Raw genomic sequence first — 14,684 nt, forward strand, 5'->3', positions numbered from 1 at the left:
AAGAATTGGAAATTAAAAAAACATGGTTAAGAACAGGAAACAGAAAATATATTTTTTGAGTTTTCACTTAATTAGTTAACTTACATATCTATGTATTATTGAAAGTACTCGATTCATGGACCACGAAATCATATAAGTTTGAGTACAGACATATTAAAAAAATGTATGTTGATAATTGCAATGCATAAACTATTTTAAAATGTTTATTCTTGGTCAATATTAGAAAGTTGAAGATAGATATTTCAGAAATGCATTTATTTTATTGAACAAAATAATGGAAAAAGACAATGATATGATCAGACAATGTAACCCAATCCTTTTTCCTCCCTGTGCGATATAATGTAAGGTGTAAGCTCAAATCATGTAACAAGGGGAGGAGGAAGAGCCAGCACAAAAAATATTATAAAACATGATAATCCAGGAACTCTTCAGAACGAGGCATTAATACATAATTTGTAAAAACTGATAAAAATACGAGAAGTGAGGAAAAAAAAGAATAAAAATTCAATTCGTGAAAATGTGTTGAAGTTGTGCATATAACCAGAAAATTATTTTTTTTGAAATGTAAAGAGATAAACATCGACACGTGTACCTCAACTACTTCCTTCTCATCTATCATCATTAAAGGTTTAAAACTGACCTCAGGTTCCTTTATGAAATACCAAAAGTCACCGAAATGTCGTCCACTGTAAACATGAAAAATCAACATTCCAATTCATCATCAGATCTTGTTGAGTCACCGTCCATTGCACCTCCCGTGGTACTTGTCTTCTAGGAGTTGCTGGCAATGGTATTGCCGTCATTATAGTGTGTTGCTCCGTGAAGCAGCATCAGTGGCTACCAATTTATCGCTTTGTGTGTGGACTTGCTGTGACAGATGGCTTCGGTGTGATGTTGGCGCTACCTTTTGCTATCGTTAGATACGCAACACACTTCGAGTATTCACAGACTGTATGTGATTATATGGCTGTCATTCAAATGTTTACAATAATGGCCTCTGCAATGATCGTATGCACAATGTCCCTGGAACGATTCTTTGCTCTGATATTTCCATACAAGTTCCAGTATTTGACAAAAGAAGCTCGAAGCATCGTAATATTATTATGTATTTGGGTGGTATCTGCTTTTCTATCGTCTGGTCATCTGATGGCGGGAAGACCCAGTAAACGATTTTATCCGGATTCGTGGTGTTTCGTTAATTTTGAGTCCCAGGATGCAACAGATCGAGGATTTTCCTACCTGTATGTTTCGGTGGGACTTCTTGTACTGATTACTACCTTTGTTACTAATGTAAGCCTTATTGTAGTAATCCTCAAAAGCAAGGTGACAAAGTCTTCCAAATCCATCGTAAACACACGCGGAACTCGTATAATTCTTTTCCTTTTCTCTGTGGTGTTGCTTTACAGTATATGCAGCCTGCCAATACTGGTAAGAATTTCGTATAATTCATTGTCATGAATTGCATTTGTTACTTAGAATGAGGGAAATGTAACAAAAACTTTTATTTTTTTTTGTATTATTTGTAGATAAATATGCTTGGTCATCTTTCTGGAACTTATAAGGGCACACCGAGGTTTGAATTGCTTAACATAGAAATGGCAACAACTAATTTAATCTTAGACCCATGGATTTATATAATCTTCCGAGAAGAGACCATCAGCTTCGTCCGAGGATTATATAAAAAGCTCACGTGCACCATTTGCAATTCAAGAAAAAATGAACTTGAAAGGCAAAATTCAGAAACACCAAATGAGTCTAATAGATTTACAGTGACATCTGCATAGGAATACTTGTAAAGTTAGTGTGTGTGCGTATAAGAGAGAGAGAGAGAGAGAGAGAGAGAGAGAGAGAGAGAGAGAGAGAGAGAGAGAGAGAGAGAGAGAGAGAGAGAGAGAGAGAGAGAGAGAGAGAGAGAGAGAGAGAGAGAGAGAGAGAGAGAGAGAGAGAGAGAGAGAGAGAGAGAGAGAGAGAGAGAGAGAGAGAGAGAGAGAGAGAGAGAGAGAGAGAGAGAGAGAGAGAGAGAGAGAGAGAGAGAGAGAGAGAGAGAGAGAGAGAGAGAGAGAGAGAGAGAGAGAGAGAGAGAGAGAGAGAGAGAGAGAGAGAGAGAGAGAGAGAGAGAGAGAGAGAGAGAGAGAGAGAGAGAGAGAGAGAGAGAGAGAGAGAGAGAGAGAGAGCAAAACGCAAGGCTTTTGTTTAATAAAATCTCATTTATTAATACTAACAATATAATAAGCTAAGGCAAATTAATATTCTTAAAATTTAGGCAACTAAAACATTTATTAACATTTCTTATGTCAGCACAAGAGAGCTTAAGTAATTAGTAGCTAGTATACAATTTTCATTGTTCAATTATATGAGTTTAATATGATTTATGCTTGCAAATTGCTATGGAAAGTATGCTTGCAAATTGTTATGGTAATAAAAAAGGTTCAAATTTGATTTTTAAAGTCGAATTGTCATATTCATTTAAAAAATTAAATGGCGATAACAGCAAAACGGTGGTACCTTCTAAAAATAAATACAAATCTGCAAAAAGGACATAAGAAAAAATCCCAGGTATGCCAGAATTAAACCCTTTATAACAAATGCATTTTCTGACAAGGTTTCATATTGACCAAAGAATCTGCATTATATGTAAATATTGTACACATTATAGTGTAAGATGTGTAGGTTTATACTGTCTGTAATTTAGTGTTCAGATTATAGATTTATATGCATTGTTGTATACGATATATAGTTCTATATTTATTATAATATACGATGCGTAGTTTTATTTGTATTATCGTGTACAATGTGTAGTTTTAGCTGTATTATAGCGTGTGATGTTTAGTAATCGCAAAGCGGATAATAAAGAAACGTTTACTGACCCAAACCAGGTTATACTTGATAATTTGGCCAAGAACTAAAGTCATTCCTTATCAATATAATTTAATTTTAAAATAATTAACAACTGTGGATGTAAAATTTTCAAATATTTTCAAAGTTCAATTTGCCGCTCAATAACACATCAGTAGTAACGTTAGTGATAGGAAGCAAGGGGAGGTAATAACTGATACATAGACCTAGCAGCCATGATGTTTGTTTACATGAGGTAAGATCAGGCTACCTTTTGAAGTTAAAGGTACACTAAGTCTGGAATCTTCCATTAATCCCGAGGACTGGAAATGAGGAGATTCATGGATACAAATGATTAATGAATCAAACGTCAAGGGGGGGGGGATGGTCCCCAAACCAAACCATATAATACAGAATAATTTCTTTTAGGAAATCAACTAATGAGAGGCTAGAATACAAACAAATATAAATTTTACATGCTAATTCATGTTGTTTTGTTCCTCGGCCTTTCTCAAAGACTGAAACATACTAAAGGGCAAAAAAATGCGGGGTTATATAACAGATTCTGACATATTTGTTTCATATTTGGATGCTTTACTTAAAACAAAAACGTTAATGGTTTTCTAACATCCAAGCTCTATGATAAAAGTAATGACTTGAACTTTTTTATCGTCAACCTCCCTTTACTTATGCAGCAATATACCTTCATCACCTGCATACGGAGTTAATATACTTAAAAATACTTTTATAATTAATTCCACGATGTCAAAATTCCGCGGGGAAAAATTTTCTATTAATTCCGCGAGTTTGAAAGTACTCGGATATCTTTGATTGTCATTATATATCCTTAATGAATCTTTAGTAAGCTGTGACAAATTTTCGCGGAAAAATTGTGTTCGTGTATATAGCGGAAATTAATCCCATGCGGAAAAAAAGTACGTCTACAGTATCTCAGTTGAATCGATATGCAAAATCATGCTAAACGTATAAACAATTGCAGCAAATGCAGTAGGAAGTGCGTCACGAGAGAACTGGACACGAGTTGTACTGGCAGCAGACATGGCAGATCGTCAGAGACATCAATTTTCTTTCGTTTGTAGTCACTAACTTCTTTTTTAGGAGTTTCACCAAACATTCCTGTACAATTTTAGAGGCCATTATTTGTGATCAATTAATATCATCAGATGGAATCATTCAGACTGCTAGGAGTACTTTTTATGGCAGTGTTCCTTTTGCTTCAATGGTAAGAAATCACAATTGTGGATACGGATAATATACAAATAAATAATCTAGCTTAAAAATGAAAATTAACATTTTTCATCAAGATTATAGGTATTTTTAAGTTTTACCACATATACAAAATTTAACTCTTTTTAAGTTCGCCTTAAAGGTTAAGAATAATTTATTGATCATAATATCAAACAATATTTCTCAGTATATATGGTTTTTCAGCTCTACGACTCAGAGACCAGAAGAGCTTATGCGATAGTAATGCGTCCATCTCCGTCCGTCTGTCTGTCTGTCTGTAAACAATTTTTCAAAATGCTACTCCTCCTTTAGTTTTGGTCCGATTTCAATATAACTTGGCACACAAGTAGACTACACTAAGATACCTAATTCTGTGCATCGGGTTTTGATTTCGATGAACGGTGTTGCCGTGGTTACTTAATATATATAAATTTCTGTGAAATGCTTTCAAAATGCTACTCCTCCTACAGTTTTGGTCTGTTTTCAATATAACTTGGCACACAAGTAAACTATACTAAGATACATAATTCTGTGCATTGGTTTTTGTTTTCGATGAACGGTGTTGCCGTGGTTACTAAAGATAGAAATTTCTGTGAAATGCTTTCAAAATGCTACTCCTCCTACAGATTTGGTCCAATTTCAATATAACTTGGCACACAAGTAGACTACACTAAGATACATAATTTTATGCATCGGTTTTTGATTTCAATGAACGGTGTTGTCATGGTTACTAAAAATAGAAATTTCTGTGGAATACTTTTAACATGCTACTCCTCTTACAGATTAAGTCTGATTTCAGTATAACTAGGTACACAAGTAGACTAAACTATGATACATAATTCTATTCATCAATTTTAGATTTCAATGAATGGTGTTGATGTGGTAACTAGAAATTTCTGTAAAATAATTTAAAAATGCTATTACAAATACAGTTTTAGTTTGATTACGATATAATGTGGCAAGCAGGTAGACTTTACTAAGAAACATTATTGTCTTTATTGTTTTTTAATTTATTTTGAAAAATGATGTTGTCATGGTAACTGAGCTTATGCAATAGTAATGCGTCCGTCCGTCTGTCTAGCTGTCTGTCTGTCTGTAAACAATTTTTAGCTCTTCTGAGCCAAAGGCTCAAAGAGCTAATACTATGGCCATTTGTGCGGTGTGCGGGATATGTTGAAGATTAAAAATTGTTCAAGGCATGACCCTGGGGCAAAGGGTGTGGTCTCAAGGTCACTTTAAAGTTGACCTAAATTTACAATTAATAAAAATGTTCATATTTTGCTTACTATAAGGACTAGGATCATCAAATCTTGTAAGTTGATGCATCTTGGGACTTCACATCATGTTAACTCAAAAGTAGGTCACGGTGACCTACTTTTTAAATTTTGCGGGCATTTGTTTTCAAATTGATTTAAAGGCATATTTTGGATACTTTAAGGCCTATGATCATCAAACTTAGTCAGTTGATGCATCTTGGGTCCTTGAACAACGTCAACTTAAAAGTAGGTCACCGTGACCTACTTTTTGAACTTTATGACTTATCCTTTTCAAAACATTTAATCCCATTATTTCAGGCACTGAAAGGGTTAGAATCATCAAATCTTGTAAGTTGCTGCGTCATGGGACCTTAAAACATATTAAGAAAAAGTAGGTCACAGTGACCTACTTTTAGAATTTTACAGGCATTTGTTTTCAAATTGTTTAAAAGGCATATTTTGATTACCTTTAAACCTATGATCATCAAACTTGGTCAGGAGATGCATCTTGGGAATCTGAAAAATGTCTACCAAAAAGAAGGTCACGGTGACCTACTTTTGACATTTTATGGCTATATTTATGTACCACTAGTACTTATCGATTTAGAATCATCATACTTTATCAGTTGATGCATCTTCGGTTTTCGGATAGTGACGACCAAAAATTAGGTCACAGTGACCTACTTCCGACATTTTATGGCTATATTAAGTATCTCCGGCACTTATTGGCTTAGAATCATCAAATTTTGTCAGTTGATGCATCTTGGGTTTTCAGAGAATGTCGACCAAAAAGTAGGTCACAGTGACCTACTTTTGACATTTTATGGCTATATTTATATATCTCTAGTACTTATTGGTTTAGAATCATCATACTTTGTCAGTTGATGCATCTTTGGTTTTCGGAGAATTTCGACCAAAAAGTAGGTCATGGTGACCTACTTTTGAATATCTCAGGTATTTATTGGCTTAGAATTATCAAACTTGGTCAGCAGATGCATCTTGGGACTCTAAAAAATGTCAACCAAAATGTAGGACACGATGACCTACTTTCGACATTTTATGGCTATATTTAAGTATTCTCCGGTACTTATTGGCTTAGAATCATCAAACTTTGTCAGTTGATGCATCTTGGGTTTTCCAAGAAGTCGACCAAAAAGTAGGTCACAGTGACCTACTTTTTGGACATTTTATGGCTATATTTATGTATCTCTAGTACTTATCGATTTAGAATCATCATACTTTGTCAGTTGATGCATCATGGATTTTCGGAGAATGTCGACCTAAAAGTAGGTCATGGTGACCTACTTTTGAATATCTCAGGTATTTATTGGCTTAGAATTATCCAACTTGGTCAGCAGATGCATCTTGGGACTCTAAAAAATGTCAACCAAAATGTAGGTCACAATGACCTACCGGGTACTTTCGACATTTTATGGCTATATTTAAGTATCTCTGGTACTTATTAGTTAAGAATCATCATACTTGGTCAGTTGATGCATCTTGGGTTTTCTGAGAATGTTGACCAAAGAGTAGGTCACAGTGACCTACTTTTGAATATCTCAGGTATTTATTGGCTTAGAATTATCAAACTTTGTCACTAGATGCATTTTGTGATTTCCAAGAATGTAGACCAAAAAGGAGTTGAAGGCTAAGAATCATCAAACTTTGTCAGGTGATGCAACTTGGGTCTTTAATAGGATACTTAGGGTTAGAGGCTTCAAATACAAGTGATAGGTTGTACAATTTATCAGAAGAGCGATTCAAGGCCATTGGGCCTCTTGTTCAAAATGCTACTCCTCCTTTAGTTTTGGTCCGATTCTAATTCTGTGCATCGGTTTTTGATTTCAATGAACGGTGTTGCTGTGGTTACTTAAAATAGAAATTTCTGTGAAATGCTTTCAAAATGCTACTCCTCCTACAGTTTTGGTCTGTTTTCAATATAACTTGGCACATAAGTATACTATACTAAGATACGTGATTCTGTGCATCGGTTTTTGATTTCGATGAACGGTGTTACCATGGTTACTAAAAATAGAAATTTCTGTGAAATGCTTTCAAAATGCTACTCCTCCTTCAGTTTTAGTCCGATTTCATTATAACTTGACACAAGCAGACTACACTAAGATACATAATTCTATGCATTGGTTTTGATTTCGATGAACGGTGTTGCCGTGGTTACTAAAAATAGAAATTTCTGTGAAATGCTCTCAAAAATGCTACTCCTCCTACAGCTTTGGTCTGATTTCAATATAATTTGGCACACAAGTAGATTATACTAAGGTACATAACTCTGTGCATCGGTTTTTATTTTGGTGTTGCCATGGTTACTAAAAATAGAAATTTCGCATTGAAAATGCTACTTCTCTTGCAGTTTTGGGCCGATTTCAATATACTGTAAACGTATTACATTTGGCGGTGTATTTTTTTTAGCGCTTTTGGCGGAAAGATACTTCCGCTAATTCAAGTACATCGGTAAATGTCTTCAACATTGATACATGAATAAGAATTTCAAGGAATGCGCTAAATCAAATCGACGCTAACTTCTTAAAAAATCACTTTCCGCTAAATATCGTGCATGCCAAATATAATATATTTACAGTAATTTGGCACACAAGTCGACTACACTAAGATACCTTATTCTGTGCATCAGTTTTTGATTTCGATGAACGGTGTTGCCGTGGTTACTAAAAATTGAATTTATTTTTAAATACTTTCAAAATGCTATTCCTCTTACAGATTGAGTCTGATTTTAATATAACTAGGTACACAAGTAGACTATACTATGATACATAATTCTATTCATCAATTTTAGCTTTCAATGAATGGCGTTGATGTGGTAACTAAAAATAGAAATTTCTGTAAAATAATTTTAAAATGCTATTTCAAATACAGTTTTAGTTTGATTATGATATAATGTGGTATGCAGATAGACTTTACTAAGAAACATTATTGTCTTTATTGTTTTATATTTACATTTGCTGTGTTTATCTAGTAAGCGAACAGTGATATTGATTTGAATACCATTTTCGTGTATACTCACAAGTAGAAATATACACGGAGAAACGTGCGTTAATGAGACGTCACAATGAGGCTACTGAGACGTTAGAAAAAATGCTATGAAATAGGGCAGCGAGAAATTCAAATATTCAGTATATTTTTGATGCTTTAAGACATAGAGAATGTAAATATGAGGAATATTCTAAAGTTTTCTGTGAATTATTGGTGTGTGAATCACACAGCTTTGCGCATAGGCATATTTTCATGAAGCTAGCACGTTTCATGAAATATGCCTACGTGACAAGTCTGTGTGCTTCACACACCAATAACTCACACAAAACTTAAAAACATTTCTTAATTTATTTATTTTGAAAAATGATGTTGCCATGGTAACTAAAATTGAAAATTCTTTAAAAAAATTATTAAAAGCTACGTGTACTCCTACAGTTGTAGTCTTATTGCAACATTGCCACAAAAATGACTTAGTCAAGGATCATTTTTCTACTTATTGCTGTTGTAAAGTTTCAAGTCCAAACTGCTACTTTTCTATTCCTTTGTTATAAGTATAAACCAGTAGAGCTACAGTCTCAACAGAGAATTCTAGTTTCTATATTTACAGATTCTTGTGATATCAATAGCTCCAATTCTACGTCATTTCTCCTACAAGAATGTGATCCTCGCGAACTTCATTTGGAAAATCTCGGGGGGTCTTGTTATGTACTGTTATTGGGAACGGCCATCCCTGGATTCTCATAGGCTTCCTCCTCATGGATGGGTGAGGGTTTTTTTTGGCCTATTTAAAAAAAACAACATTTCAATCGTATGTTATTACAAGCGCTATAAAATAGTAAGTCATAAGTTTTCTTGAATTGACTAAGTTCATACCTCTCGATTCATTTTTTGATCCTCAATTACAAGTGTAATTTGTTTACAGATGCACTAGGACCTTTGCAACGAAGATACTTGTACTTGGAATAACCTGGATAAAAATGTAATAGCAAGAAAATAAATTGTACTTCTATGGATACTTTTCCAAAATTCGAAATAAAAACCATATGTTTTTACAAAATTATTTAAAAATATTTTAAATGAAAAATTATTTTGTCTACAAATACATATGATTTCGGAAAAGAAAGCAACTATTGCTCACAGCATTACAACTTCTTTTCTTACTTTGAAAATTTTGTCAAGGTCATTCCCAGTATCTTTGAACAGTGTAGTCATCCAAGTGTATCTTTATATGTAAGTAATTAAAGTAGAGATTAGATATTTTAACGGCAACTGGGTTCAGTCGGAAAAAAGTACAGATGTTTAATGCGTATTCCATGTACTGTTGATGATAGATCTCTTTTATTCTATACTTTGAATATTTATTGGTACCTTAGTAACAAGATAATCAATAGATCTATACAAAATTGATAGCAAATTGATAGCAAAGTAAGATTAATACCCCTATATTTTGATGTGAAATACCTTTTAAGACTGACACTTTTTCAGCTGTTTTGCCAATGGTACGTTTTCATTGTTTAATCTTCCCTTGTCGGACATTGCTGATGCCAATATGGTCAAGTACAACAGAAAGTAAGTACCCTTTCAGTGGTTCTAGTCGTCAATATTCAAATACAATAGGAAGTAGGAACCCTTCCTGTTTTGTATTTTGTTTGAGGAAAAACACCATGTGCTTTTATTAACAACTAAAACTAAGTTTAACAACAAAAGAGTTCCAATAATATTTATGATAAGTCGTACTTAATGTAACATCTCCCCCCTTAAAAAATAATGTAATTCATTCAATTACTTAAAGAAAGAGAATACTTGATTATATAAAATCATTGAAGTCAATTAACATCACATAGCATTAATGAGATAGTTTTTCCACTACAGGTCTAAATTTCTGAACACTTATTGGAAATGTCTTTGACTAGACTGATAAATGACTAGATATAATCTATGCATGCAAAAGTATCTAGTTATTTAACATTCCTCCATGAGTCTTTTAGGAGGGCCACATTGTCTCCTAGGACGCACTGTTTCACAATTTTGATCATCACGCATTCGGATATTTTCATCTCCAGTCACTTCTACTTCATGATCACTCAGTTCTGGTACATTGCTCTGATAATTCGTCGGATTTTCGCAAGTCTTTCGAATGTTTTTGGATTGTTCCCCGTTCCGTCCATGCTGTATCGTCTGGATTGCTTAATATGACCACGTCTCCTTCCTCTAATTTTGGTAATTGATGAGTTGATCTGTCGTAGTAATACTTTGTCTCCCTTGACTAGCTTTTCTCTGTTTGATGACATCTTCTCTGTTAGATGTCTACAGATGTTCTTCCAACATAGGTAAGTCGGTCCTAAGTTTTCGGTTGTACAGAATTTCAGCTGGTGATTTTTCACAGAATAACGGTGTTGCACGGTAAGCAAGGAGAATAAGGTAAAAATCTTCTCCCGATTTCTTGAGTAGATTCTTGATGATACCCACGATTTTCTCTGCTAATCCATTTGACTGTGGGTGTTTAGGACTGGATGTTTTGTGCTGGAAGTTAGTGTTTAGTGTTCTCCAAATTTTCGAAATTCTTCCGAGGTGAACTGAGGTCCATTATCCGAGATGATGATTTTAGGAATGCCGTGACCTGCAAATATGAACTTCATGGCTTTGATTACCGCTGTACTTGTCATCTTCTTTAGTGGACACACTTCAGGGTAATTTAAGTAGTAGTCACACATGACTAGATAATTTTTGTTGTTGCATACACATAAATTGACTACAATTTTCCCACGAGTAATTTGCTATTTCATGTGAAAGCAACGGTTCTTCTGTTTGTTTTGTTCTGTGTTTCAGACACTCAGTGCATGATTTGACCTTTTCTTCGACACTCTGATTCATTCCTGGCCAATACGTGATTTTTCGGGCTCTTTGTCTGCATTTTTCAATTCCCATGTGTCCTGTGTGAATTTTCTGCAACATTTCCTTTCTAAGGGAGTTTGGAATTACTATTTTAGTACCTTTGAGTATAAGACCATCTGCGTAGCTGAATTCACTCCTGAAATTCCAGTATTCTTGTATCGAGGAGGGCAAGTCCCATTTCTGTTTTGGAAATCCGTCTCCGATGGTCTGCTTCAGTTTTTGAAGTTACTCATCTTTAACTGTTTCTTGACGCATTTCTTCTAATTTTCTGTCCGACACAGAAAGGTTTGTAATTACCAAATCCACGTAAACTTGGACGCTCAAGGATTTCTTAAAGATGGCTTCCAGGGGCTTGTGATCAGTTTCTACTTGCACTGCTTGTCCATATATGAATTGATGGAATCGTTCACAAGCGAAGGTAATTGCCAACATTTCTTTCTCTATTTGTGCATAATTCTTTCCTGCTGTTGTTATAGCTCTTGAGGCATACGCAACAGGCATCCATTTGTCATCATGTTTTTGAAGAAGAACCGCCCCTAGGCCTGTCTTAGATGCATCTGAGGAGATTCTTGTCTCTGCATCTGGGTCATAGAATAGTAGAACTGGTTCTGAAGTCAAACTTTCTTCAGTTATTGAAAGGATTTGTTTTCCTCTTCTGTCCACTGAAATACATTTTTCTCCTCCAGAAGGCGTCTGAGTGTGTATGTTTTGGTTGAAAGGTCTGAGATATACTTCCCCTGATAATTGACCATTCCTAAAAATCTTTGGACGTCTTGCTTATTTGACGGGGTTGGAAACTGTTCAATTGCCCGTATTTTTTATACATGAGCAAACGTTCTCGCAATGAATCATCTGGAACACCACATATGATGCGATCTCTTATCAATAAAACAGTCAAATCAACAAATTCACAGTTTTTTGCTTTGGTGCGAGGGTCAGTAACGTACTGGTCTATGGTTTCGTCCGGTTTTCGCTTCAGTGTGAAAAACTTGTGCCGTTCATAGGTTGTGTTTTTCTTTGGCATACAATATGCTTCAAACTTCTCAATTATCTTGTTTAACTTTTTCTTGTCTTCATCATGTGCAAACTGAAAATTGTTATAGACTTCTAGTGCATCTTCGTCGATTAAATGAAGGAACAAACACGCTTTCTCGGTGGACTTCTCTCGCGCAATGACCCTCCGATGAAGACTGCCTCAAATCCAGTGAATATGAAGTATAATGAACTGTTTGTGTTTGTATAAATTATATAGGGAATATAAATAGACTATATAATAATACAAATTATAAGATGCATCTGAACCGATAGTATTTAGTATTTATCACGTATAATAAATGAAAACAATTTTATTTTTTTTCTATATTTAACACAGGCATCCAATATCATTGATGGTGTTCGGGACAAATGCTTTAATTGTAAAACCTGCCATTTCATTATCTCCAATGTTGGTTGTCGATATTTTAAACAAATATGGGTACAGCCAGATTAAAAAATCATCATGTGACATAACCAACCCCTCTGTTAACCCCCTTAATTTGTCAGAGCTAGAGGGTCTGAAAGGAGTAATGTTTCTTCGGTGTGCTTGTACCCAGTTGTATTGGGTACCACATAGTTACTGAGCTGGTCATTTTACAGAATCTTAAATAAAGAAGAAAAGTTAAAACAGCTTAATTATGAACAGGAAATAATGAATATAATTCTCGAGTTTTCACTGGATTAGTAAACTTACATATCTATATATTATTCAAAGTACTCGATATCATTGATTAATGGATCGCGAAATCATATAACTTTGAGTACAAACATACCAAAGGAATGTATGGTGATAATTGCAATGCATGAACCTATTTTAAAACAGTTTATTTTTGGTCTATATAATAAAGTTGAATATAAATCTTTTAGAAATGCATTTATTTTATGAAATTATACGATCGGACAATGTAACCTAAACCCTTTCCCTTCCTGTGTGATATGATTGAGTAAAATGTTTAAAAAGACAAAAACAAGTTTTAGGTGTAACCTCAGATCCTTAACAAGGGGAGGGGGAAGAGCCAGCACAAAAATATTATAAACCATAATAATCCAGGGACTCTAGACCGAGGCATTAATAAATGCATAATTTGTAAAAACTGATAAAAATACGAGGAATGAGGAAAAATAGAATAAAAATTCGATTCGTGAAAATGTGTTGAAGTTGTTGACACAACTAGGAAATATTTTTTTTATTGTAAAGAGATAAACATAGTCAGGTGTAGCTCAACTACTTCCTTCTCATCTATCGTCATTAAAGGTTTAAAACTGACCTCAGATTCCTTTCTGAAATATCAAATCATCGAAATGTCGTCCAATGTAAGCATGGAAAATCAACATTTCAATTCATCATCAGATCTTGTTGAGTCACCTTCCATTGTGCCTCCCGTGTTGCTTTGTCTTCTAGGAGTTGCTGGCAATGGTATTGCCGTCATCATAGTATGTTGCTCTGTGAAACAGCATCAGTGGCGGCCGTTTTATCGCTTTGTGTGTGGACTTGCTGTGACAGATGGCTTCGGTGTGATGTTGGCGTTACCTTTTGCTATCGTTAGATACGCAACACACTTCGAGTATAGCTATTCACAGACTGTATGTGATTATATGGCTGTCATTCAAATGTTTACAATTATGGCTTCTGCAATGATCGTATGCACAATGTCCCTGGAACGATTCTTGGCTTTGATATTTCCATACAAGTTTCAGTCTTTGCCAAGAGAAGCTCGAAGCATCGTAATTATGATATGTATTTGGGTGGTGTCTGCTTTCCTATCGTCTGGTCATCTGATGGCGGGAAGACCCAGTAAACGATTTTATCCGGATTCGTGGTGTTTCGTGAATTTTGAGTCCCAGGATGCAACAGATCGAGGATTTTCCTACCTGTATGTTTCGGTGGGACTTCTTGTACTGATTACTACCTTTGTTACTAATGTAAGCCTTATTGTAGTAATCCTCAAAAGCAAGTTGACAAAGTCTTCCAAATCCATCGTAAACACACGCGGAACTCGTATAATTCTTTTCCTTTTCTCTGTGGTGTTGCTTTACAGTATATGTAGTCTGCCAATACTGGTAAGAATTCATTATAATTCATTATCATGAATTGCATTTGTTACTTAGAATAAGGGAAATGAAAAAAAAAATTATTTTTTATTATTTGTAGATAAATATGTTTGGACATCTTTCTGGAACTTTTAAGGGCACACCGAGGTTTGAATTGCTTAACATAGAAATGGCAACAACTAATTCAATCATAGATCCATGGATTTATATAATCTTCCGAGAAGAAACAATCAATTTCGTCCGAGGATTATATAAAAAGCTTACGTGCACCATTTGCAATTCAAGAAAAAATGAACTTGAATGGCAAAATTCAGAAACTCAAAACGAGCCTAATACCGGTAGTTTTACAGTAAT

General features: G+C 34.7%; 1 protein-coding gene and 1 pseudogene across 1 annotated transcript; both read left to right on the forward strand.

The window, feature by feature from the left end:
- The first annotated feature begins 676 nt into the window (after nucleotides 1–676).
- Nucleotides 677–12,963, forward strand: LOC134265354 (prostaglandin E2 receptor EP4 subtype-like; annotated as a pseudogene).
- Nucleotides 12,964–13,539: 576 nt separating this feature from the next.
- Nucleotides 13,540–14,679, forward strand: LOC134265351 (prostaglandin E2 receptor EP4 subtype-like; the record flags this gene model as incomplete). The annotated part of the gene is made up of 2 exons (XM_062747576.1): nucleotides 13,540–14,339; nucleotides 14,431–14,679. Coding segments are annotated over exons 1-2 (1,008 nt in total), but the record flags the coding sequence as incomplete, so codon positions are not given.
- Nucleotides 14,680–14,684: the final 5 nt, after the last annotated feature.

Source organism: Saccostrea cucullata, unplaced genomic scaffold (genome assembly GCF_032062105.1).
Source record: "Saccostrea cucullata isolate Sc308-1 unplaced genomic scaffold, CSIRO_AGI_Scuc_v1 ctg11986, whole genome shotgun sequence".
In the NCBI taxonomy this organism is placed as follows: domain Eukaryota; kingdom Metazoa; phylum Mollusca; class Bivalvia; order Ostreida; family Ostreidae; genus Saccostrea; species Saccostrea cuccullata.